The sequence below is a fragment of the Astatotilapia calliptera genome, chromosome 4 (assembly GCF_964374335.1).
Source record: "Astatotilapia calliptera chromosome 4, fAstCal68.1, whole genome shotgun sequence".
NCBI classification, from domain to species: domain Eukaryota; kingdom Metazoa; phylum Chordata; class Actinopteri; order Cichliformes; family Cichlidae; genus Astatotilapia; species Astatotilapia calliptera.
The window spans coordinates 22,761,972-22,785,064 of record NC_137425.1 but is presented as its reverse complement, the minus strand read 5'-3'; the positions used below and the strand labels follow the sequence as shown (position 1 = coordinate 22,785,064).

At 40.3% G+C, this 23,093-nt stretch overlaps 1 protein-coding gene across 2 annotated transcripts; it reads left to right on the top strand.

The window, feature by feature from the left end:
* The first annotated feature begins 1,288 nt into the window (after nucleotides 1-1,288).
* On the top strand, nucleotides 1,289-23,062 carry LOC113021056 (NACHT, LRR and PYD domains-containing protein 3-like). Of its 2 annotated transcripts, XM_080300955.1 has the most exons (12): nucleotides 1,289-1,475; nucleotides 1,687-1,973; nucleotides 2,099-2,136; nucleotides 2,254-2,490; nucleotides 2,962-4,831; nucleotides 5,445-5,627; nucleotides 5,712-5,879; nucleotides 6,451-6,624; nucleotides 11,560-11,733; nucleotides 13,264-13,437; nucleotides 13,553-13,602; nucleotides 22,521-23,062. In XM_080300955.1, exons 2-12 carry the CDS (start codon nucleotides 1,732-1,734, stop codon nucleotides 23,051-23,053), a joined length of 3,843 nt encoding a protein of 1,280 aa, XP_080157081.1. In that variant the 5' UTR covers nucleotides 1,289-1,475; nucleotides 1,687-1,731; the 3' UTR covers nucleotides 23,054-23,062. The 2 variants fall into 2 exon arrangements, with proteins under 2 accessions (XP_080157081.1, XP_080157082.1); XM_080300956.1 differs by lacking the exon at nucleotides 1,289-1,475 and having other exon boundaries at nucleotides 1,501-1,973.
* Nucleotides 23,063-23,093: the final 31 nt, after the last annotated feature.

Here is a 23,093-nt window from a genome sequence, read left to right as displayed (position 1 = left end):
ACCTTCAGGAGCTGCTCGGCCATGGATGCTCCAGGTGGATGGTTTTTGTGCTGATTTTAATGCCAGAGGAGCTTTGGCGCTTTGCAGTTACCAAGTCAGCAGATCGTCTGTGTCTTTTACACATTATGTGTCTCAACACTTGGGAATCCTGCTCTGTAACTTTATGTAGTCTGTGCTTGCTATCCAAGTTGCTGTGGTTCCTAAATGCTTCCGCTGCTTACAGTTGATTGTGGAATATCTAGGAGGGAAGAAATATTACAAACTGAGTTGTCTGTGAAAAGTTCAGTGACTGTTTCAGAACAACCTATTCTTTCACAAAAGTTTGTTAGAGTAGTAAGAGGAATTATGTGCCTTGAGATGTCTGCCCTTGAAACTGTGCAGAATGTTTAAATCATCTATGGTGCTGGGTGGGCTTGAGATCTGTGTGCAGCACTCATGTTAAAGCATTGTTTAAAGTAATGGAAACATTATTCATTTCTCCCAGGTTTCAGGATTAGAGAGTTACACCCCATTTAAAAGTAGTCACACCACAGCACATGTTATGCAATTATTTACCCGCCCACTACAAACTGCTTCTGTGGCTACAATGTAGCTTGCCATCACCAGTGTGTGAATGTGTGTGTGAATGGGTGGATGACAGGTTGTGTAAAGCGCTTTGGGGTCCTTAGGGACTAGAAAAGCGCTATACAAATACAGGCCATTTACCATTTACCATGCTTCTCTTTAACAAAAAGCTAAGTCATAATAAACGTTTATTGCAGTCTATAAAGTAGTCTGCCTTGGATAACATTTGGTTTTATTGCTAAACTGACTAAGATTCTTCTTGAACAGCTGAAAATGAGAGACTACACTTATACGAAGTAAGTATTTGGCACTTTGCATTAGGAAGTTGCAAAAACTTTGTGAATGAGTTTGGTTTTTTTGTATATGTACAGAAGATTTGCAAGAGGTACAGCTACACTGATATTGTGCAAACCTTAGATAAGCAGCTGTGAAAATGGTTTAAATGCTTTTACTTAGCTGCACATTTCCTCTCTGTGTACAAAAGTTAAAGAGTTTTGATAAAATTTATCTAAAAAAAGAGCAGGTGCTAGTCTGTCCTGAATACTTTCACTTTACCGTAACAAGTTACTAATTAACAGTCTAACCTCCCAAAAAGAACAGCCTTGGTGTTATTCTTGTCATGTCTGTACAAAGTTAAGCATTTTGAAATATATCAGTTGATTAATAAAAAATCATTTTCAGAGCATCTGTAGTGTAATGGTGTAATAGCATAAAGCACTAACCATCAAAAAGCGTTTTCAGTACTTTTTTTTTGTTGTTGCAGTATTCACAAACAGTGAGAGAGAGAGAGAGAGAGAGAATTCAATTTCCGCCCATCCTGCCAACGGTTCACTTCCTGTCTTGCTATCGTTTGGATCCAGCAACATACATCTTTGTTTTACTGCAGCAGCTACTGGAAATCAGACACAAAGGTAAGAAAAAATAAACATATTTTGAACAGCGAGTAGTTCGGTCAGATATTTTACATAGTGACGATTAAGAATATAGCAAAATAAATGTTTCTAGTTAAACTGAAATATCTATGATAAATTCTGCATTAGGTGAAAAGGGAAAAGAAAGTCTGGCTGTTCTCAAGACAGTAGCAATACAACAGAACTTCTATGTAATAATACTCATATTTAGATGCAAATGACAGAGTCACTGAGCTGACTGTGAAGAAATAACATCATGGGGAGCCTATGGTCTGCACATTGCTGTGCAAAAACGAAAGAAAACAGTTGTGAGCAAGACAACATTTCCACTGCTGAGAAGAGTGAAGAAAGTTCACTCCTTCCTGTTGGACAGCAGAGGGGGGGAAACACAGTGAAGGAAAGAAGGGAGGAGCCTGCATGCACACATGCACAAGAAACTTCCGGGGAAAATGACTGCAGTGAGAACAGCAATGATACTGCTGAACTCAGTGCCCTCAGGTGAGACCTTTATTATCTTCTTATAAGTAAATATACAATCAGTATTTCTAAGGTAAAAGATGAAATAAATTATTAGCGTAGATTTATAAACCATGTATCGCTAAAGCAGTTTTGCCTTTTTCTAGTCCTTGTCTGTCTGCTTCAGCAGTAACAGAAATGAAAGGTAAGTTAATAATTATAATTTTATGATTAACTCTGATCATAAAATGCACATGCTTTCATTCTTTGTCTTCTAAAGTCCTAAACAACATGTCTTACTTTTTTTTTAACCTTTTCATAGATGCAGCCTTGGTGGACAAGAACCGCACTAAGCTCATTCAAAGCGTCACTTTGGTGATGGCTATAGCTGATGAATTGAGACAGCGGGGTATGATCCATCCGGAGATATACAACAAAATCAAAGCTGCTGGGACTAGCCAGGATCAGATGAGGGAGCTCTACAATTCACTGACTACTAGAGAAGTCAAATTTGCCTTCTACAAAATCCTCAAAGAAATTGAGCCACAGACGTGTGAAAGTATGTTTCAGTTGTTTGGTAACTATGTATACAGTGCATAGGGAAAGCATTTACAGCATTTGACATTTTGTCATGTTACAGTCTTAATCCAAAATGGATTAAAGTCAATTTTCACCTTAAAAAACAATAATTTTTTTCCCAAATTTCTAATACATTCATGTGAATGTGAACCAAACAGTTTTCACTTCATGTATCCTTCTCTGTGTAGAATTTATTTTAAAGTAAAAAAAAATGTATCTATTTTGGAATAGGACGAAATGTGGAACACGTGAACTGCTGTGAATACTTTTCGGGTGCACTGTACAATTATTAAATACAATTAATATAATGTTACAAATTTGCGTAAACTGCAAATAAACACAAAATGCAATGGTTTTTAAATCTCATATCCACATTTTATTTAGACAATAGAAGACAATAGAAAACACATGCTTTATTTTTGAAATTGGTGGTTTTCCTCTTTACCTACAGCAGAAGATGTCATCAAGGAGGTCATCAAAAAGAACAAAGAATATCTGAGGCAGAAGTGTCAATGGGAGTTGGAAGGCACTGGGAAGTCTCGTAAGGATGAAAAATCATTGGATAAAATTTACACAGAGCTTCACATTATACAAGGAGAGAGTGAACATGTCAATAAACAACATGAGATCTGGGAGATTGAAGATAAAGCGAGAAATCAAACTGTTGAGTGTACAAAAATCAACTGTAATGACATCTTTAAACATGAGAAAGATGACAAAGAAGTGAAAGCCATTAGGACTGTGATGACAAAGGGGGTCGCTGGCATTGGAAAAACTGTCTCTGTGAAGAAGTTCATCCTTGACTGGGCAGATGGAAAAGCCAATCAGGACTTGGACTTCATCCTTATGTTTTCATTTAGGGAGCTAAATTTGGTCCAAGATGATCAGATTAGCTTTGAGAACCTTGTGAAAACATTCCATCCAGAACTTAAAACCATAGCAGTTGCGAAAGCTTTGGCTGATCGTGAAGTTTTGTTCATCTTTGATGGTCTCGATGAAAGTCAACTTCAGCTGAAATTCAAAACGACCACAATACTGGATGATGCTACGAAGGTGTCCTCAGTGGACACTCTGGTGACCAACCTTATCAGGAAACATCTTCTTCCCTCTGCACTTGTTTGGATTACCTCAAGACCAGGAGCAGTTCGACGCATCCCTATTAATTATGTCGACCAGTGGACCGAGGTCAGAGGATTTGATGATCCACAAAAAATAGAGTACTTCAGAAAGAGAGTTGAGGACAAAGCAGTCGCTGAAAAAATAATTGAACACATAACAATGTCACGGAGCCTGTACATTATGTGTCACATACCTATCTTCTGTTGGATTGCTGTGGATGTTTTTGAGTACTTGATGCGTAAAATGGGAAACACCAAAGATGAAAACCAAAAAATACCCACAACTCTTACTGGGATGTACACACACTTCCTTCTTATTCAGATGATGATAGCTAATGAAAAATATGGCGACCAGGAAGAGCAGGAAGAGCCTGATACAGCAGAGCTTTTTAAGTCAAATGAAGAGTTCATTTTGAAATTAGGCAGGTTGGCTTTTGAGCAACTAGAAAAAGGCCGGATCATATTCACTACTGAAGACCTGAAGAAGTATGACATAGATATAACGAAAGCTGGAGTTTACTGTGGGTTGTGTACAGCAATATTCAAAGAAGAGAGTGTGTTCCTAACAAAGAAACTTTACTGCTTTGTGCATCTGACAGTTCAAGAGTATTTTGCTGCTCTCTTTGTATATCACAGTTTTGCAAACAAAAAAATAGATTCTGAAAGTCTCAAGGATTTCATGCTAAAAGGGTCTGATGAAGAGCTCAAGTCTATCTTGGAAACAGTTCCAGTGGATCTACCTTTGAATGAACTGATTGAAATTACAATAGCTAATTCGGCTCCTAGAATGACCGGAGAACTGGACATGTTCCTCAGGTTCCTTATTGGCTTGTCTCTACAATCAACACAAGACCTGCTTCAAGGCCTGATTAAACAGACTGAAGAACACTCAACAAATATTGAGGAAATTCGGTCAAGTCTATTAGATATAGATGTATTTTACTGCTCAGCTGAAAGATGTCTAAACCTTGTCCACTGCCTGACTGAGTTGAAAGACAATTCCCTACATGATTCAGTACGAAAGTATCTGAAACCAAATTGTTTTCCTGAATCACCGCTCTCTCCTGTTGAGTGTTCAGCTTTGGCTGACTTGATTCTGATGTCAAACACACCTCTGGATGAATTCAATCTCAAGAAATACAGACCATCAGGAAAAGGTATCTTTAGACTTCTTCCAGCTGTGAGAAACTGCAGAAAAGCAAGGTGAGTTGGTGCTTTATACAAGAATGTTATTCAGTTTACCGCACTTTATCTATAATTGTATGTTGTTGTTTTGTTTTGTTTTTTACAATTATTGTTATTGAACAGAACCAGATACCAACTATGTGACTTTTACGCTCAGTTCCTGAATACCTTGTCCTATGCAGTTTTACCTAGGACCGAACTTTTTAATCCATACATTCATGTTAACTGATTTATCTGGCATTTTGACATCAGTCATCTGTTTAAAATATTGTTCTTTTCATGCTGCAGGAGGTGTTACAGTTAGCTAATTAGCGCCTTTACCATTTTGTGTGCCACAAAAGGAATATTTGAAACATCTAATGCTTATTTTGATTTGGTATGTTGTTGTGGACTGGTTCTATATAAGTAAAATGAAATTGTAAGATCTAATTGATCTTTTTTTTTTTAAATGTTCAATTAGGGAAAACTAAATCCTTTCCCCTATGGAAATCCCGTAATATTGGACTGTGTCAGGGTGCAGATGGAAAAGGGGTTTATTGAGTTCACAATTTTCTATTAAGTTAAGAAATAATGTATGCTTTTAAAAACTGTATCTGATATTTAAACACTTGTCCTTTTATTAATTCTACAGAATCTCAGGTGTAAATGTTGGTGTTTGGGAATATAAAACTATCTCTTCAGCTCTTTGCATGCCACACTCTGTGTTAACTGAACTGCACATAGTGAATAGTACTTTTGGCAGTAGGGCGGATAAATGTGCAGAAACCTTGGCTGATGGACTGAAAAATTCTCAGTGTAAACTAGAAGCTCTAAGGTTAGTAAAATTATCATATTTATATGATTGTTTTGTAACATTTTGTACTGATTTCTTTTGATTTTGTGTCCTTTGGTCTTGCAGTCTTTCTGGCAAAGGGCTTGCAGAAAGAGAGATGGAAGATTTTGCATCAGCCATAAAATCAGTCATCTCAAATCTAAGAGAACTAGAGTTGAGTGGTGACATACTTGAGGACTCATTGTTCTCTGTACTGTCTGTTGGTCTAGGCTGCCCTAAACTTGAGAAGCTCAGGTCAGTTTAAGATATCGTGGTATGATGTGTTGCTTTTTGAAATCTTTTAGCCTACTTTACTTTGTCAGACAGGTTCTAGTTAAAGGAAGTCTTGATTCAACAGGTCCGGAAGTAACCAGGCCTGGGTGTAGATAGTGAAATTGAATTGAGCCTTCTAAAAATACCCAGTGGTCAGAACTAGAGCTTCTTCTTCCCTGTAGCTAAAGGAGAAGATTGTGGATCACCAAGTTTTCTGGGGATGAATAAATTTTGTGTTCATGTAAAGTGCTTTGGCTCAGAATGGGAGCACTAATCTGCAGTAGTGGGTCCTGTTTGGCAGAGGAGAAACAGCCTTTGCTGATTTAAGTGGATACATGTGAGGTGACACCATACAGTAACTCTAATTGTAAACAGTGTTTAAAAGATTAACAATTAGTCAAAATCTTCTATGTAAAAGTGTCTCCCCCCACAGTCACTAAAATTCACAACTTAGTGTCTTGTTTTCTTAGATTAGAAGGACATTTGCTAAAACTTGGATAGTATAATCTATGTTTATATCTAATCTAATGTTTTTTATCCTCTGTGCCAAAAGAATGAACCGACATTATAGGACTGCGGAAATCTGCAAAATGCTGGTGACAGCATTCACATCCAAACCTTTTTACCTGAGAGAACTGGAACTAAACTACACCCAGTTTAAAGACTCGGAAATGAAGATCCTCTCAGATGGACTGAAGAACAAAAACTGTAGACTGGAGGTACTGAGGTAAAGCACTGCATCAAAAAAACATTTGAAGCAGGATTTAGATACTTGAGAATTTTTACTTTTGAGTTTAAAATAGCAAAAAATTGTATGTATATATATATAGTGTGTGTGTGTGTGTATATGTACATATCTATCTATCTATCTATCTATCTATCTATCTATCTATCTATCTATCTATCTATCTATCTATCTATCTATCTATCTATCTATCTATCTATCTATCTATCTATCTATCTATCTATCTGTGTATGTATGTGTGTGTGTATATATATATATATATATATATATATAGCGTTTTAGGTGATCTATTCAGGCAGTTCCTGGTTTTAGTTAGCAAGGTAGCCGACTCCTGAGGAGTCAGCTGGATGGTAAGAACAAGATCCGGGCTATCCAGACCTACAACCTGCCCATGATCAGGTACCCTGCTGGGATAATAAGCTAGCCAATGGAGGAGATAGAAGCCATCGACATCAAGACAAGGAAGCTCTTCCCCATGGACGGTTTCACCTCAAGTCTAGCACCTGGAGGCTGTATGCTACACGGAAGGAAGGAGGCCGGGGACTGGTGAGTGTCAGCACCACAGTTCAGGATGAGACAACGAACATCCATTACTACATCAGGAAGATGGCCCTGACCAGTCACGCATGCTCAGTGAATACCTCAGGCAGCAGAAACCCAAGAAAGAGGAGGAAAAAGAGGAACTATCATGGAAGGACAGGCCCATGCACAATATGTACCACCGGCAGATAGAGGAGATGGCTGATATCCAGAAATCCTACCAGTGGCTGGACAAAGTTGTACTGAAAGACTGCACGGCCATATTCTCTTAATATCATATAGCTATTTCTAGAGGCAAGAATTTTTATACTAGATTCTGTTTTAAATCAGGTTGTGATCTTAAAGTCAATAACACTGATTTTAACGTAATTACAACAATTGTAATGTCTTTTAAATCTTAAACTACCTTTTCCCCAGTAAGGGTTATGGTGAAATTTAAGTTGTCCTTCGAAAGAAGCGTACTTATAGTTACACTCTGGTGAACTGTAATCGTGTTAGGTGATCTGTTCAGGCAGTTCCTGGTTTTAGTTAGCAAGGTAGCCGACTTTGTGTAACTTAGGCTAACGCGTTACGGCGAGCCTTTTCAGTGTCCGTCTAGCTTTAACTTGTTAGCAGGCCACAAACCGTATTAGTGTCTCACTAGCATTAGCTTGTTAGTCAACCTCAGGGTTCGGTTAGCATTAAGTTGCTAACGATATTGGCTAGCAGAATGCAGCTAACATATCACAATGACCTGACTCCCGCTACGACTAGCTTGGATTTAATCCCCACTGCTAGCTCTGACTACGAACAGGCTAATGTGTTGCGATGAGCCTGGTGTAGCCTGGTCTCACCCCCTTTCCGCTAACTATGTCTACGGCTCCTACCCCCGCCAAGGGGTCAGAACCAAAGGCCAAAGAGGCTGCATCCCTCATACAATGTGTATTATCTGTATGGGTGCCAAGCATGCTCAGGCTTCACTGGTGGACCCTCAGGGATGCCCCCATTGTGCGTTTATGTCAGAGAAAGTCCTGGAAAGGAGGCTGAGAGTAGCAGCAATGAACATTTTGGACCCCCACCTGTCGGCTGCTATTGCTACGAGTGACATCCGTCATCGGCGAGCCTCCATGAGCTGGGCGGACATGATGAAAGAATAGTCCCTGCTCATGCCCCCATTGTTCGAGGACTTCCTTGATCAAAACGTGGGCGAGTCGGGTGGCGAGGACGGAGAGGGTGATGCCAACTTCGACCTACTCAACCTAGAGGACATGTATGATAAAGAGGAGCATGACTCCACCTACCCTCCCCAGCAGTCCAGGTCACTGAATGGGGCAGAATTTGCACCCCCGGCGTACAGCAATTTATACAAGGTCTGCAAATGGGCTGCTAGGTATCCCATGGCCAGCCGCCCAGGATATCGAAGGGGCAGGACCGAACCTGCATGATGGCAAGAGGCTCCCACCAGCCTCAGTCAGAAATTCTAGAAGACATGGGCTGTCAGCTGGATTCGGGTTCCCTAAATCCAGCCCTCTGGGATGAAATCTGCATGGTTAATGATCTCATCCTTCGCTCCTCCAGGAGAGCAGTCCAAGGTTGTGGGCGTGTAATGGGCCTTGCAGTCTCGGGTGAGAGAGACATGTGTCTAAACCTGTCAGGCTTAGATGATGCTCAGAAGGCTGAGGTCATGGATGCAGCCTATGACCCGACCAAGGGTCTCTTTGGCCCTACCCTGGAGAAAATAAGAGAGACAAGCACCCACAGAAAGCAGGAGGGAAAAGCATTCAATCTCTGCTTGCCCAGAACCCCTAACCCACAACCTCAGCAGGTGCCAAGAGCTGCTTTGCGGCAGCAGCAGTAGCTGTGAGAGGGAGACAGAGTGGGGCCAGAATAGAGAGAGGAGAAGGGAGGCCCTCAATCCGCTTGCTCACCAGGTCAAAGTTGAGAATCCAAGACCTTGGGGCAAGCATTCTGGAAAGAAAATAAAAACAAAAGAAAATCACTGCCATTTCTCCTTGTCCCCAGCTGGGGGAGCTTACGCTCTTTGTGAGGGGGACAGCCCCAACTCCTTCCAGGAGACAAAGGTGACGTCGTCTTTCAGTGGAGGAAAGTTGTGCAGTTTCAACACTGTCTCCGCCTCCTTGGCCTCATAGTCTCGGTGATATCGTGGTACATTTGGAGCTGCTCATGATGAGGGATTTTCAGCAGTGAATTGCCTCTCTGCGGCTCTGCCCTCACCCACATCTCGGTCACAGTGTAAAAATAACACAGTCCTGTATTGCGGCTCTCGGCCATGGAGGAGCCTGACAGCTCTCGCTGCGGGGGTACCTCTGGGGGCAGTATCATCCAGGGGGACTCTGACCATAGACTGTCCCTGTCAGGTTGGGGTGCAACTATGATGGGCAGAGCAGTGAATGGCGTTTGGTCGCGGCGACTGGCTCTGAATCACATAAATCTGCTGGAGCGCAGCGCAGTGCTCTTAGCTTTACAGCATTTTCTGTCATATCTCCGGTGGCAACATGTTTTAGTGAAAACAGACAACTCCATGGTAGTTGCTTTTAAGAACTGCCAGGGCGGTACCCGTTACCGGCAACTACACAGGTTAGCCAGGGAAGCAATTGTGTGGAGCAGCACACAGCTTCTCTCCCTTCGAGCAACTCATGTGCCAGGAATTCTAAATAGGGGGGCCGATCTCCTGTCCAGAGGGAATCCACTGTTCGGAGAATGGAGACTTCACCCACAGGTGGTGGAGCAGATATAGATAGATCTCTTTGCCTTGCGAGAAAACATTGTCCACTGTTTTTCTCCCTGTCAGACGCAGATGCCCCACTGGGCGTGGATGAGCTGGCTGATCCTTGGCCAAACACACTACTGTATGCTTTCCTTCCCCTCAGCTTCATCTCCCCAACACTGATCAGAGTGAGGGATCAGGGGCTGTCGCTGATTTTAATAGCCATGAAAAGCAGGCAATCCCTTTTCAGTGTTCAGTGGTGGAGCTGTTGTGTTTTCTTCAGAACATGCTGGACAAAAGGAGAGCTTTTTCCACTATAAAGGTCTGTTTGGCAGCTATCTCAGCCTGCAATGTGGGGTTTGGTGATAAACCTTCCTGTCACCACCTACTTGTATGACGCTTCATGAGGGGTCTGTGTCAAACGCTCCCAGTCTCTAGACCACTGGTCCCTTTATGGGATCTGTCAGTTGGTTTAGACACCCTCTCCCACCACCCCTTTGAGCCTTTTGGGGCAGGGGAGTTGTAGTTTATCTCGTAAGACCGCTCTGCTGTTAGCTCTAACCACAGCTACGCAAGTAAGTGAATTGCAGGCTCTGTCTATCCACCCCTCTTGTTTACAGCTGGCTCCTGTACTCACTAAAGCATGCCTAACCCAGCCTTTGTCCCTAAGGTGATGGAAAGATCATACAGGTGCTCTACAGTAGAGCACCTGTACTTATGTTGACAGGAAAGCTGGATTCAGGAAGGCAGATCAGCTGTTTGTTTCCTGGGCCTCCCCTCACAAGGGCAGGCCCTTACCACGCCAGAGGCTAGCTCATTGTAGAAGCCATACCTCTGGCTTATAGCTGTAAGGGCTCGCAGGCCCCCCCCCCCGGGACACTGAGCTCAGTCTACTAGGTGTGTGGCCACATACTGGGCTTTGTTCAGAGGTGTTAGTCCAGGATATTTGCGCTGCAGCAAGCTGGGCTACACCACACACGTTTGTCCGGTTTTATAGGCTGGATGTAGTGCCCCAGGTTTGACCTGAGATCCTGGAGTTGTACTGGAGCGTAGCTTTGGAAGCTGGCGCAATCTGGGAGGGTGCCATATCTCCCATAGTGAAACACTGAGCTAAGTTAAAAAAAGAATGTTAGGTTATTTAATGTAATCCCTGGTTCTTTGATAACAGAGAGGGGTATTTTGCCAACACTTCCCCCTTGCTTGGGCACAGAAATCTGCTTGGAATGGGACTGGTTGGTCGTGTTAGAAGGAGGGGGTGGAGCCCTGAGCACGGCTCAACAAGTCTTTCATAGACAGACGTGGTGTCATTAAAGCTTCCGTAGTTGGTTAGGTCAGGGTGATTCCCATAGTGAAACACTTCACTCTGTTATCAAAGAACCAGCAATTACATTAAGTGACCCAATATTCTGAGAGCAGAAACAGTCTGTCTTATAGTTCTCAGATGGATGAATGAATGAATGAGCATACACACACACACACACACACACACACACACACACACACACACACACACACACACACACACACACACACACATACATGTGTGTTTGTGTGTATAAATGTATATCTGTGTGTATGTGAGTGATAAGATTAGAATTACTGAAAAAAATGTAATTGCTAATATTTTTAAAAATTTTGTTAATGATTATATTCCTATATTTTTCTGTCAGCCTCAGTCATAACAGACTCACTGAGAAAGGCTGTAAGATACTCGCCTCAGCAATCAGCTTTACAGCCTCGCACCTGAAAGAGCTGGACCTGAGTTACAATGATCTGCTGGACCAGGGAGTGATGGAACTATCTCAAGCATCGAGGAACCCAAACTGTGGTTTAAAAACACTCAGGTTAATATAATAAATCTCATTTAACTTCAAACCATGTTATCACAGTATATCTAGATTTAGCAATTGCAAAAAGAGGATTAAGTCTGCATTTGTAAAACGGTCTATCTATCTATCTATCTATCTATCTATCTAAAGCTAGAGCACAGCAAAAGGCACTCTACGTGGGACCATGACACACACATGATGCTAGATGTCCAAAGGGAGATTGAAAAAAGACTAATAAAATGGTGCTCAGGTAGAGCTGGGCGATAGAACGATAACGATATGTATTGCGAAATAACTTTCTCGATAGAAAAATGAAACTATTGCGATAGACCTCATCTCTCTCTCTCTTCCTCTCTTATAAAAAATGAATAGCCAATACAAATTAAGTAGCACAGAGCCGAACCAATCACAGCCGCAGTGTCACGTCATGTAACCTGTTACGTACAGCTCAAGTGCCAAGCCGCACATGTGTATTTGTTTGGGAAGCAGCCAGCCGCCATGCAGCCAGGTAATGAAGGAAATGAGTGTGCCGACTAGAGAAAAATCAACCGAGAGCTTAGGTGACCAGGTTACCGAAGAGAACACAGATGACGGTTCCAATGCCGGAGAGATTGTCGAAAGGAAAGGTCAGAGAAGTTCCGTAGTGTGGAGGTATTTCGGCTATTTGAAATCTGACAAAAAACAGAGTAATGTGCACTGTAAATTGTGCCGAAAGCATGTTCCCACAAAGTCTGGAAATACAACAAACCTTTTTTATCACCTGAAGCAGTGCCACCCACTAGAGCACGCTCAATCTCTGACTGAAAGCGCTAATTCGTCATCGAAAACAACCAGGGGAATCCCTGTGAAGCATATGGCAAAGGGGTGTCTTACCATATGAGAAAAAAGCTAAGAGACATAGCAACATAACGAGTGCCATAGCTTACTGTCTTGCTAAAGACATGCTACCAATAAACAAAACACAAAAATGAAGGATTCAAGCAGCTAATTAAGGTAATGGATCCTCGTTACCAACTCCCTGGACATAAACATTTCTCTCAGACAGCGCTTCCAAAGCAATATTATATAAGTTAGTCAATTTTGTCTCTTCTTCTGTAAAATAAACTAAGATTTATTTTTAGAATTAATATTTTGTTTCTAAGTGGAACTGACAATTTAGTAGTCTGTTTTGTTTATTCTATTTTGAAATTGAAATGCTTTAGCGGCTACCTTTTGTGTAGTTTGTAATATTTGCCTTTATTTTGCCTAAACTGAAGCCTCATTTTAAGTACATCTGCCCTGTTGAACTTATTATGGGAAATAAATATTTAAATCAAAACAAGCTGCTGATTATTTCACATTTTACTTGTGAGCAACAGCACATTTAAATCTTACATATATAGTTATTTGGCTTATATCGTGATATATATCATTATCGCCTGAAATGAAAAAAGCATATCGTGATATGAAAAAATCTTATATCGCCCAGCTCTATGCTCAGGCCATGACAGGAAGTGAAAATGTGCCCTGATCATTTAACACACATCTGCTGTTCGATTTTTGTAGGCTGTCATTTTGTAAAATGACGGGAGATGGAGGCTATTCTTTGGTCTTGGCTCTAAACTCAGACCACTGCAGCCTCAAAGATCTGGACCTCAGCTTCAATAACCTCACCAAAGAAGTTGTGAAACTGCTGACTGAAAAACAGAAGGATTTGTGCTGCAGTCTGGAAAATCTCAAGTATGAAAAAAAACTGTTCTGTTTAGAACAGTTTTATATTTTTATAACACTTTATACTGATTTCTGATTCACTTTTATTGTTTTTCATAATCAACAATGTTTGTTTGTCCATCAGTGTGGACCACAATGAAGAATGTTGGGTTGATCTGAAGCTACTGAGACAGTGTAAGAAAATATTTTTTCTTCATGATATTCTACATCTGTGATGTGATTGGAGAAGAATGCGCCCATGCATGCATGCACGTTCATGCACACGTAAATGCGCATGCACACGCACCGTCCAGAACCGTCTCCTCCTGGCGTGTGTTTTAATTAATTTAATTTAATTTTCAGTGTAAATTTTTACAAGCAGGAATGACTTTTTATAGATGGAGGAATAGGGATGGGTACCGGTATCATGGCACCGGTTCTGACATAAACGGTAGTAACCAGACCGAAAAGCAGCGCACATTTCGGTGCTTTATTTCGGTGCTTTTTTTTCCTGAGCTGTGATACACTTTAGATTCTAGCCAATCATTTTACGTTTCCGAGGATAGTAGGCGGGTCCAGGTACGTACGTTCTTTTAGAGCAGAGCTACAGATTAAAAATTCCCAAGGCGAAGCGGTCAAAAGTCTGGCTGTACTTCACAGCAAAAGATGCAAACTCAGCAGCATGCAACAAGTGCTTTAAGGTGATACTGTGATACTGTCAAAGGAGGTAACACCTCAAATCCGATGAAACACCTGGCGACGCATAGCGTTTTTTTTTAAAAGCCGAGAAATGCGCCGTATTTGATAGCTTGCTGCGAGACCTCACACCGTGCACATCTACTGCGGGTGTGGTGCCTGTTATCGGACCCGGAGTTAGCAACATCACCCAAAAACACGAAGAGGAGAGTCCTGGCCCCTAGCCCTGCCAGTGTAGCAGAAATGATGACGGATGATGATGGCAGCAGCAGCCGTTCTTCTCTGCGTGAGTCGCTTAATGTTGTTCGTGTGTAATTTACGTTGAGTAGGCTAACCACGTTATTACATTAATGCATGTAAGGTGAACTAGCAAACACCGTCATAGTTACATGCGGCTGTCTTCTTGTTTGATGGCAGGTACTCCCTTCACCCTGGCCAAAAAGGCTAAAATGACCAAAGAAAAAGTGGAAAACAGTTAAACATGAGAGGTTTTTGGACAAAGTTTGTTTTTTCCATTGTTTAAGCACTGCTTCCAGCCAAGAGTGATACCATATATGCCCCATAGCTGCAGAAAAGGCTAACATTGTTATCTTTTTACAAAAAAACAGCTGAACATGAGAGGTTTTTGGACCAATTTTTTGTTCTCCATTCTTTAAGCACCGGTTTGAGCACCGTTTAAGCACTGGCACCATTTCAAAAGTACCGGTTTGGCGATACCCATCCCTATGGAGGAACCAATTATTTAATGTCGCTTTATTCTAACACTATGGAGGAGCCTTATAGGAAGACCTATTTGCTTTTTAGTCAGCGATCTGAATGGAGAATAAAGCCTTATGTGGAGTGGAAGACCTATTTGGTTTTGTTAGAAGCAATCTTACTGTATTTGGGGTTTGTTTGTGCGACTCTTTTTACTTGTTTTAACAGCAGGGTGTTTTCCTCAAGTGTCCTCTGTGGTTGTTTATTTCACCTGTTTTGCTTTGAGAGCTTTTATTGCCCTTTGCCTGTCATGTGTAGTCTTTATGTCTGAGAAAACGCAGTCTAAACCTTCAGTATGTCCTTTCATCAAAAGCATTTGTTTCCTGAGAAGCCGGACACCTATGCACGTGTTCGTGTGTGCCCTCAACTGCCCCCACCCAGCTGTCACGTTTACTTGTCCGTGTAAAACCAAGTGCTTTTGGGATCTAAATTTCAAAATGTAAGACAAATACAGTATACTGACTTTGATGCCATCTTTAAAACGTAGATGTGTAATTAACAGGCAATATATTATTTAATTTTGTTTTATCAAGCGTGGCAAGTATTTCAGATTTCAGTGTGAATTAATACAAACAGAAATTACTTTTATAGACGCAGAATCAAATTATTTAATGTTGTTTTTTTAGACTCTGCTCTGAAAGGTAAATTTGATTTGTTTTTAACTTAGAGAAACATAGTGTGAATCTTTCTTCTCTTAAAAAAGCTTTTTCACAGGTTTAAACTGTGTGGTCTGTCTTTCTGGGAAAACGCAGGACAACTTGTGAATGAGAGCATGCACTACCCTCCAGAACTCTCAGTTTTGCCCGTCAGTTGTTAGTGAAACTTAATATTTTATGGATCTAAATGTTCAGAGAAAATAGCGATGTACTCAACTATGTGTCTCTTTAGATTGTAGATGCTTATTCTAGGCTACTTTATTTATCTCCCACTGAATCTGTTTGTGATATGCTATGTATAAAGGTTCTGAACTTTTCCAAAATGGCGTAGAGCAATCAATTTTCCCTCCTGTGGCTATGAGCAGTGTGGCTGGTGGAAGTTTTTAGTTTATTTGTGCAACTGAACGTGATTGTGGAAAATTAGTGTACCCCTTGATTTGAGTTTCGTGTTGGATCCCTTTCTTCGATTGGCAATTCTCTTGGAGAAATGAAGACACAGATTAGGGCTTACAAGTTTTGTTCTGCCCCTGGGGTGAGTGAGAATTTGTGCAGCAGATCCCAGCGTGGAAGCTGATGGTCCAGAGTGAGGGACCAAGCAGCCAAGGCAGGACAGGTAAAAATGTCTTCAAAATGAGTTTTCTTTATTTTAACCCTCAAAAAAAAGTTCAGAAAGACAGTTCAAAAATATAATTAGCAGGCCCACAAAAGAGGTCAACTAAATATAACTCTACAAAAAGTAATTTCCAGAAACTTAACCAAACAAAGTGAACCCAACTTAACTCACAAACTGACCTAATCACAAACACAGGAGGGTAGTTTTTATAGTGGTTTGGCCAAACCATTTACACACAACAGGTGAAAACAAAAACAAACACCTAACCATACTAACTAAGCACAGAATAACATAAGTAAACCTAAAACATCCCTGTTTCTGATAAGCACTTGGTTGTTCCTGTTGAGTAGGCATTTTGTTTTCAAAGGCCTTAGCCACACCTTTTGCCCAGACAGGAAACAGCCACCTCTGCAAACCAGGTAAAGCAAAGAAAGAAACCTAATTAATATAACAGAAAACATTTTTAGAAAAACCACACAATGCTATTATGTGCGCGCCTCATAATATCAGTATTAGGTTTAAGCAAAAACATTAATGAATTATATTAGTGAAGCAACTGCAAATCAAACTAATGAAGTGAATGGGCATTGCATATGCAAAAGAGAATTACAACAATCCAATGTGTTCCTCTGCTCCAAGACACCTGCGGTCCTTGATGAGCATGTCTGTTATAGCCTGCCCTTCATAAATATCTGCCTGTTAGATCTGATTTTTCAAACCTTGTTTAAAATGTGAGTTACTTGTTGTCCAATGCAATGTCGCTGATTTAAAAATGTATACATATTTTCAAGGTTTTAGCTGGATGTCAAACATATGAAAGAATCTCAAGCAAAGCGTGTACCAGTGCACCCTAATGTAGTCCATTGAACTGTATGTTAATAAGTACATTAAGTGTACCTCTAACTCTGAAAAGAGTCTGTATCCATAATTTGTGGATCTACTAATTTGTTGTCAATGACACCTTTGTTTTCATGATAAGTTTTACAGATGTTTTACAGATAAAAAAATCCTCGCAAAAGCTAAACAGGTGGTTTTGCTTTTTTACAGCTATCATTTATATTCTTCTGATTTGCATGTGTTTTAGTGTAAATGCATATTTTTGGATGTCCTGAGATATCTTTCAAATCAGGATTTCAGTATATACGCATCTTGAAAAAGCATCCTGTTGTGGGCCTCAGTGCATACAGTTGAGTCTATAATTTGTCTGAAAAAGACAAAGTTTTTGCAGTTTTGCCTTTGTACACCATCACGGTGTATTTTTGATTGATTGATTGATTGGTAATTTATTTCAACATGTGAACAATATACAAGTACATTTAGAAAAGAAAATAAGAGAGACAAAAAATACTACACAAATTACCAGAGGTGGGACCAAGTCATTGTTTTGCAAGTCTCAAGTAAGTCTCAAGTCTTTATCCTCAAGTCTCAAGTCAAGTCTCAAGTAATGTCAGGCAAGTCAGAGTCGAGTCTCAAGTCACTGGTGTAAAAGTCCGAGTCAAGTCACAAGTCTGAAACTTTGAATTTCAAGTCCTTTCGAGTCTTTAAAAAAAAAAAACGAAAAAATAATGTTGCAGTTATGCTAAATGTAAATATTAGACCATGTAATTTTAAAATCTGTGTTTTTCTCAACACATGACAAAATAGTGAACTTAGAAAATATACACAAATTGTGAAATTGCACCTCTTTAAAATGCAGCTCAATTAAACCTAGCTCCAAGAATAATTTTCACCGACAGTTCTGAGATAAGCTGCATGTTATTCTTGGATGCGGTTGTAGGACCGGCTTTAAAATCGCATGACAAAAATATCATACACATTAAAAAGAACTGCATCACCAACGTAGCCTGGACAACATTTGCTAGTTAGATGAAGTCAGCTATCTCATTGTAGCATATTTATATGCATATTTATAATTATACGCTTCTTGGAGTGAGTGCATACACTCGTGAAGTTTAGTAACTTCAGGTCACTGCAACAAGCCCAGGTACAGTTTACCGACGGATGGGTGCAGGACCTTGAAATGCACCGTGTAGAACGAAAGACCATCGTACGTATCATAAGTTTACCAGTCTCACAAACTGTCGTCATAAATACACATTCGTTAACCGTTTATTAATAGGACCTTTGAGCTCAACGGTAATTAATTAGTAGTGGAAATAATTTCTGGTAGCATCACAGAAATGTAGCAGTGACAATAATACTGTATGCTGTAATCGCACTGGGCAATTAGTGATACAAAAAACCTGTTTTATCCTGTGAATAAAAGTATATGTTTTTGTTAATGTACCATAATAACAGAAGCGAAACACAATATTGTGTCAGGACAATTCACTATTTATGCACAATAAAGAAAGGAGCATAGCGCGACAATTTCTGTTCAGCGCCAGACTTGCTTGTAACCTATATCACTAATTATGTTATGAAAATGACGTATTAACTACTAAAAAACACTGACCTTTGTGAAAATGCTTGGAGCAGACTAACCTGTGAGCTGGAGTGTTCTGGGACGTTATATTTGATCTTTGAATGGCTGCAATCCAGGCCATCCGTCGCGTCTTTGTTACTTCGGAAACATGGCTCGAACAATTTCTCTTCAACGACGTAATCCGATAACAACCGATCTCTTTACCCGTCGGCTTCCCGTGGCTGTCATGCGACCGGCTATTGCAGTTAATAATACAACAGCTTCTTGACATTTTTGTGTTTCTTTTTATCGCTGTATAACTGATTTTAATTGAAAGCCTGCGTGCGCTAGTACCGCTTGCCACGAGTTCCCAGAATCCTTTGCGGTTCTACCCGTGAATGACGTCACATTTTCAATCTCTATATAATATGCATGTTAAATTTTATATTTTGGGTAAAATATCAAGTCTTTTCAAGTAAACCGGTTCAAGTCCAATTCAAGTCCCAAGTCATTGGTGTAAAAGTCCAAGTCAAGTCACAAGTCTTAGAACATTTTTTCAAGTCAAGTCTAAAGTCATAAAATTAATGACTCGAGTCTGACTCGAGTCCAAGTCATGTGACTCGAGTCCACACCTCTGCAAATTACATACAAAAAAACATTCTGATTAATTTACATGTTGAAAGGGAGTGGGAAGAAGTATACACTTATTTAATCCCACCCCTTTGCCATAAATTATCAGTTAATATTTAGTCAGCTTCCTTACTGATATAATTTGTAATAAAAATAGTGAACAGATTTCTGATATACTATATACTAGAATATCACATCATGAGTTTTTTGTTTGTTTGTTTGTTTTTAAATAGAGACATTCACTTAATTTAAATATTTTCCTTTTCTTTATAGTTTTTGAACAATTGCCACATGTCTGAAGTTCAGACTTTAGTTAAAGAATTTTTAGAAAAAAATATTTTTAATGAACAATGAAGTAGACAGTTTTCTAGTCCCCCAGTTTTAAGAGTCTCATTGGACAATTACCAGAAAAGCCATGGTTTTTCACCATAACGAAAGTTATGAGGCCCAAAAAGATTTCAGTGCAAGTGAAAGAGGCCACCATAAAAAATAAAATAAAATAAACATATTAAAACTTTAGGAATATCCAAATTAGACAAATTGATTCATACTTTAAAAGAAATAAATGAACTAGCCAGCTAAGCAACACCAAAATGCTTGAAAGACCACAGAAGACAATTAAAGTGGATGTCATGGCCAGCGGGAGCTGACTGTGTGTTGCGTGAATGATGAACCCAAAACCAGACAACAATGGATGTGGAAATCAACTTGGATTAACAGAAAGCGAGCCTATATTTGTGGCTGATTACAGGGATACACAAAGCAAGGAAAAGTGAATGGGGAAAAAACTAAACTAAAGCCTAAACTGGAAGAAACTATGACTGACTATGAAACTGTGAAATGAACACGATTCTGCACTGGTGTATGTGAGAAACTGTGAATAACGGAACAGAAACATGAACATAATCTGAGCAGAACCGTGAACGGTTTAATTCTGACGTGATGTGGAGGGTAAATACACAGACGACCTGAGGATGACTGAACGGAAACACACAGGCTAAATGCACACAAGGGGCGATCAGGGGAAGTGGAAACACATGAGGAGATAGCTGACCCAATAAATCATAATGACACCACAGGGGATGTGAAACTAAGCACATAGAACATAGAAACAAGACCTTCATAATAACCAGGAAACATGACGGTACGCAGACATGACACAATGTTGACAGCATGAACCACACTGACATGAAACATGACAAGTAAGACACACTAACCAAAAAGGGAGACTTAACACAGGAGGTGATGACACAACAAATTTTAAATAAACAAGGAGCTATAACTAGGCAACCTAGGACCTTCTGACTGGATGGACTTAACCAAAAACAATGAATAACAAAATACAAGGTAACTCAAATCCAACAGCCACAACAAGAACTTAACATACCTTCAATATACCTAAGAAATCACAAAAATATAACAATAACTCACAATGCTCAGTCACAGACCCAGCACCTGACAGTGGATGATGACAGAATTATTTCCTTAGTTAAGAAAACCAACTTCACTTGACTTGGCTGAGTTGACTTGAATTGGCTGAAAGTCTTTAGACATCATTTGAGTGACAAAAACACAACACTATAATGAAGGGCATTGAGGGGAAGCTGCTTGGCCTACAGCTCTTTGTCAGACACCACAGTGTTTTTTTCCGTGTAGCCATTTCTCTTTTTGTCAGGCTTCTAAAAATTATATATAGAAGGGCCTAGTACCAGGTATTACCGCCAAATTGCAAACTCTAAAAGCAGAGTCAAGTCGTCATGGGCCAAGCCAACTAGGTACCAGTGGCAGAGAGTCGTAATGTAATTCTACAATCAAGAGATGCCTTCATAAATGGAAATACAGGGTTTACAACAAAGTGCAACCAATGGTTACACTCAATAACAGGAAAGTCAAATTAGACATTGCCAGAAAACAATGCACTATGCTTTTCAGATTATAGATGCAAAACTGAGCAAATGAGCAGCAACTTAAGGTGGCTACAGTAAAAGCCTGGCAGGGCATCTCAAAAGTGTAAGCACAGCATTTGGTGATGTCTGTGGCTTGTAGACTTTAGGTTTCAACTGACTGCAGAGAATTTTCATCCTAAAATGATTAAAAAAAATTCTTCCATTTAAAATTATCAGAATCATCAGAATCAGAATACTTTATTAATCCTGAGGGAAATTAGGGTTACAGCAGGCAGCACGCTAATGGCGCATGCGCACTTACAAAGGAACCTTCTGACCAACTTTACACAAACATCACATTGGGCAGACATGTCAGAAAGGTAGGCTGATAGGAGAAAACAACGAAAATACACTACATGAGGTAAGAGGAGGAGAAAAAAAACTCCACTCAGTGTATGTGTGTGCGTGTCCATAGTTCAGCTGAGACAGTGTCCTTCGGCCTATCAGGCTAAGTAAACAGTCCTCCAGCCAATCCAGGTGTCCTTGCATGGGGCGGGAAGAATAGCCGTAACACAGTCGTTATCAGGGAGTGATTGTTCGGCTCCAGCCTTGGGCCTGCAGCTGGCGCCTTTATGGGGGTCCGCAATCTCGATATTGATTTTGTAAATTTCCATGCGAGCAGCCAGGAGAATTTTCAGGCTGCCCTAACACTCCGACACTGGCCTCTCGATCTCCCGTTGGAGAGCCGCGAGCCTCCCCATGATGGTATCAAACTTCTGTTCCATGGTGTTGTCATTCTTTTGATTCTGAGACCTCACAGCTGCAGTGATCCGTTCCACGATGTCTTCCAACTGTCGCTCATGGGTCCCATTTTGAGCAGGCCTCTCTCTGATGTATCCCCCCATACGCTCAATGTTGTTGCTTTGAGCCTTCACAGCCGATGCAAGCGTCTCCAAGGTGTTGACCATATTACGTTCGTTGTGAGAGGTCGCGCCTCGTCCCATCGCTTCGATTCCAGCGGGCAGCCTTGGGGGGGTTTGAACAGCCGGTTCCGCCCTCTTATTTCTCCGATTATGTCAGGCTGTCTAATTCATTTTGAGCTTCTGAAACTGGAAGACTGTATAAAAATGGCTGTAATTTCTAAACAGTAAATGCAAATGTTTACCAAAACCTTTTTGAATTATCTACCTGATTAAGTTTAATAGTTGCTTCTAGTTTTGTTCTGATCTGAACAAGTGTGTAATTGGTAGTAATTCTTAAAGTTGTGGCCCCAATACCATAATTTTGACTTTATTTTGTAGCTCGCCGCTTATTTCACATCCTGAATATTTAGAGATAAGCCTCATAATAACTCAGTAATTATGATGAAACAGAACAGAGCAGAACTTAGCTAATATAAACTCAGACAGAAACCACACTGACATGATAATGCTGTTACAAATGATTCACTGTTTTTCCTGCACTGATTACAGATGCCTGTGACCTGACACTTGACCCAAACACAGCATCTGTGAGCATTCGTTTAACCGAGGAGAACAGAAAGGCAGAGGCTGTTCCAGAGAACCAACCATATCCTGATCATCCGGAAAGATTTCATGAAGATCAGGTTCTGTGTGAAGAAGGTCTGACAGGTCGCCATTATTGGGAGGTTGAGTATTTTTCTGCAGATATTGCAGTGGCATATAAAAGTATCAACAGGATGCCTGAGTTTTCCTCTTATTCTTCTTCTGACTATGGTTTTGGTGACAATGAAAAGTCTTGGTGCTTTAAAAATCCGGACAATTTTGCTCATAACAAATCATTTGTAAACTTTATTAGAAGTAGAAACTCCGCTGGTGTCATGGGAGTATATCTGGACTGGCCAGCAGGCATTTTGTCCTTTTTTGAAATCTCTCCTGATACAGTTACCCACTTGTACACCGTGCACACAACATTTACTGAACCACTCCACCCTGGTTTTGCTGTTTATTTTAATGGATCAGTTTCCCTCTGTAAAATAAAGTAATTAGACAACTTGGATGAAAGGAAAGAAAAATTATTTTAAG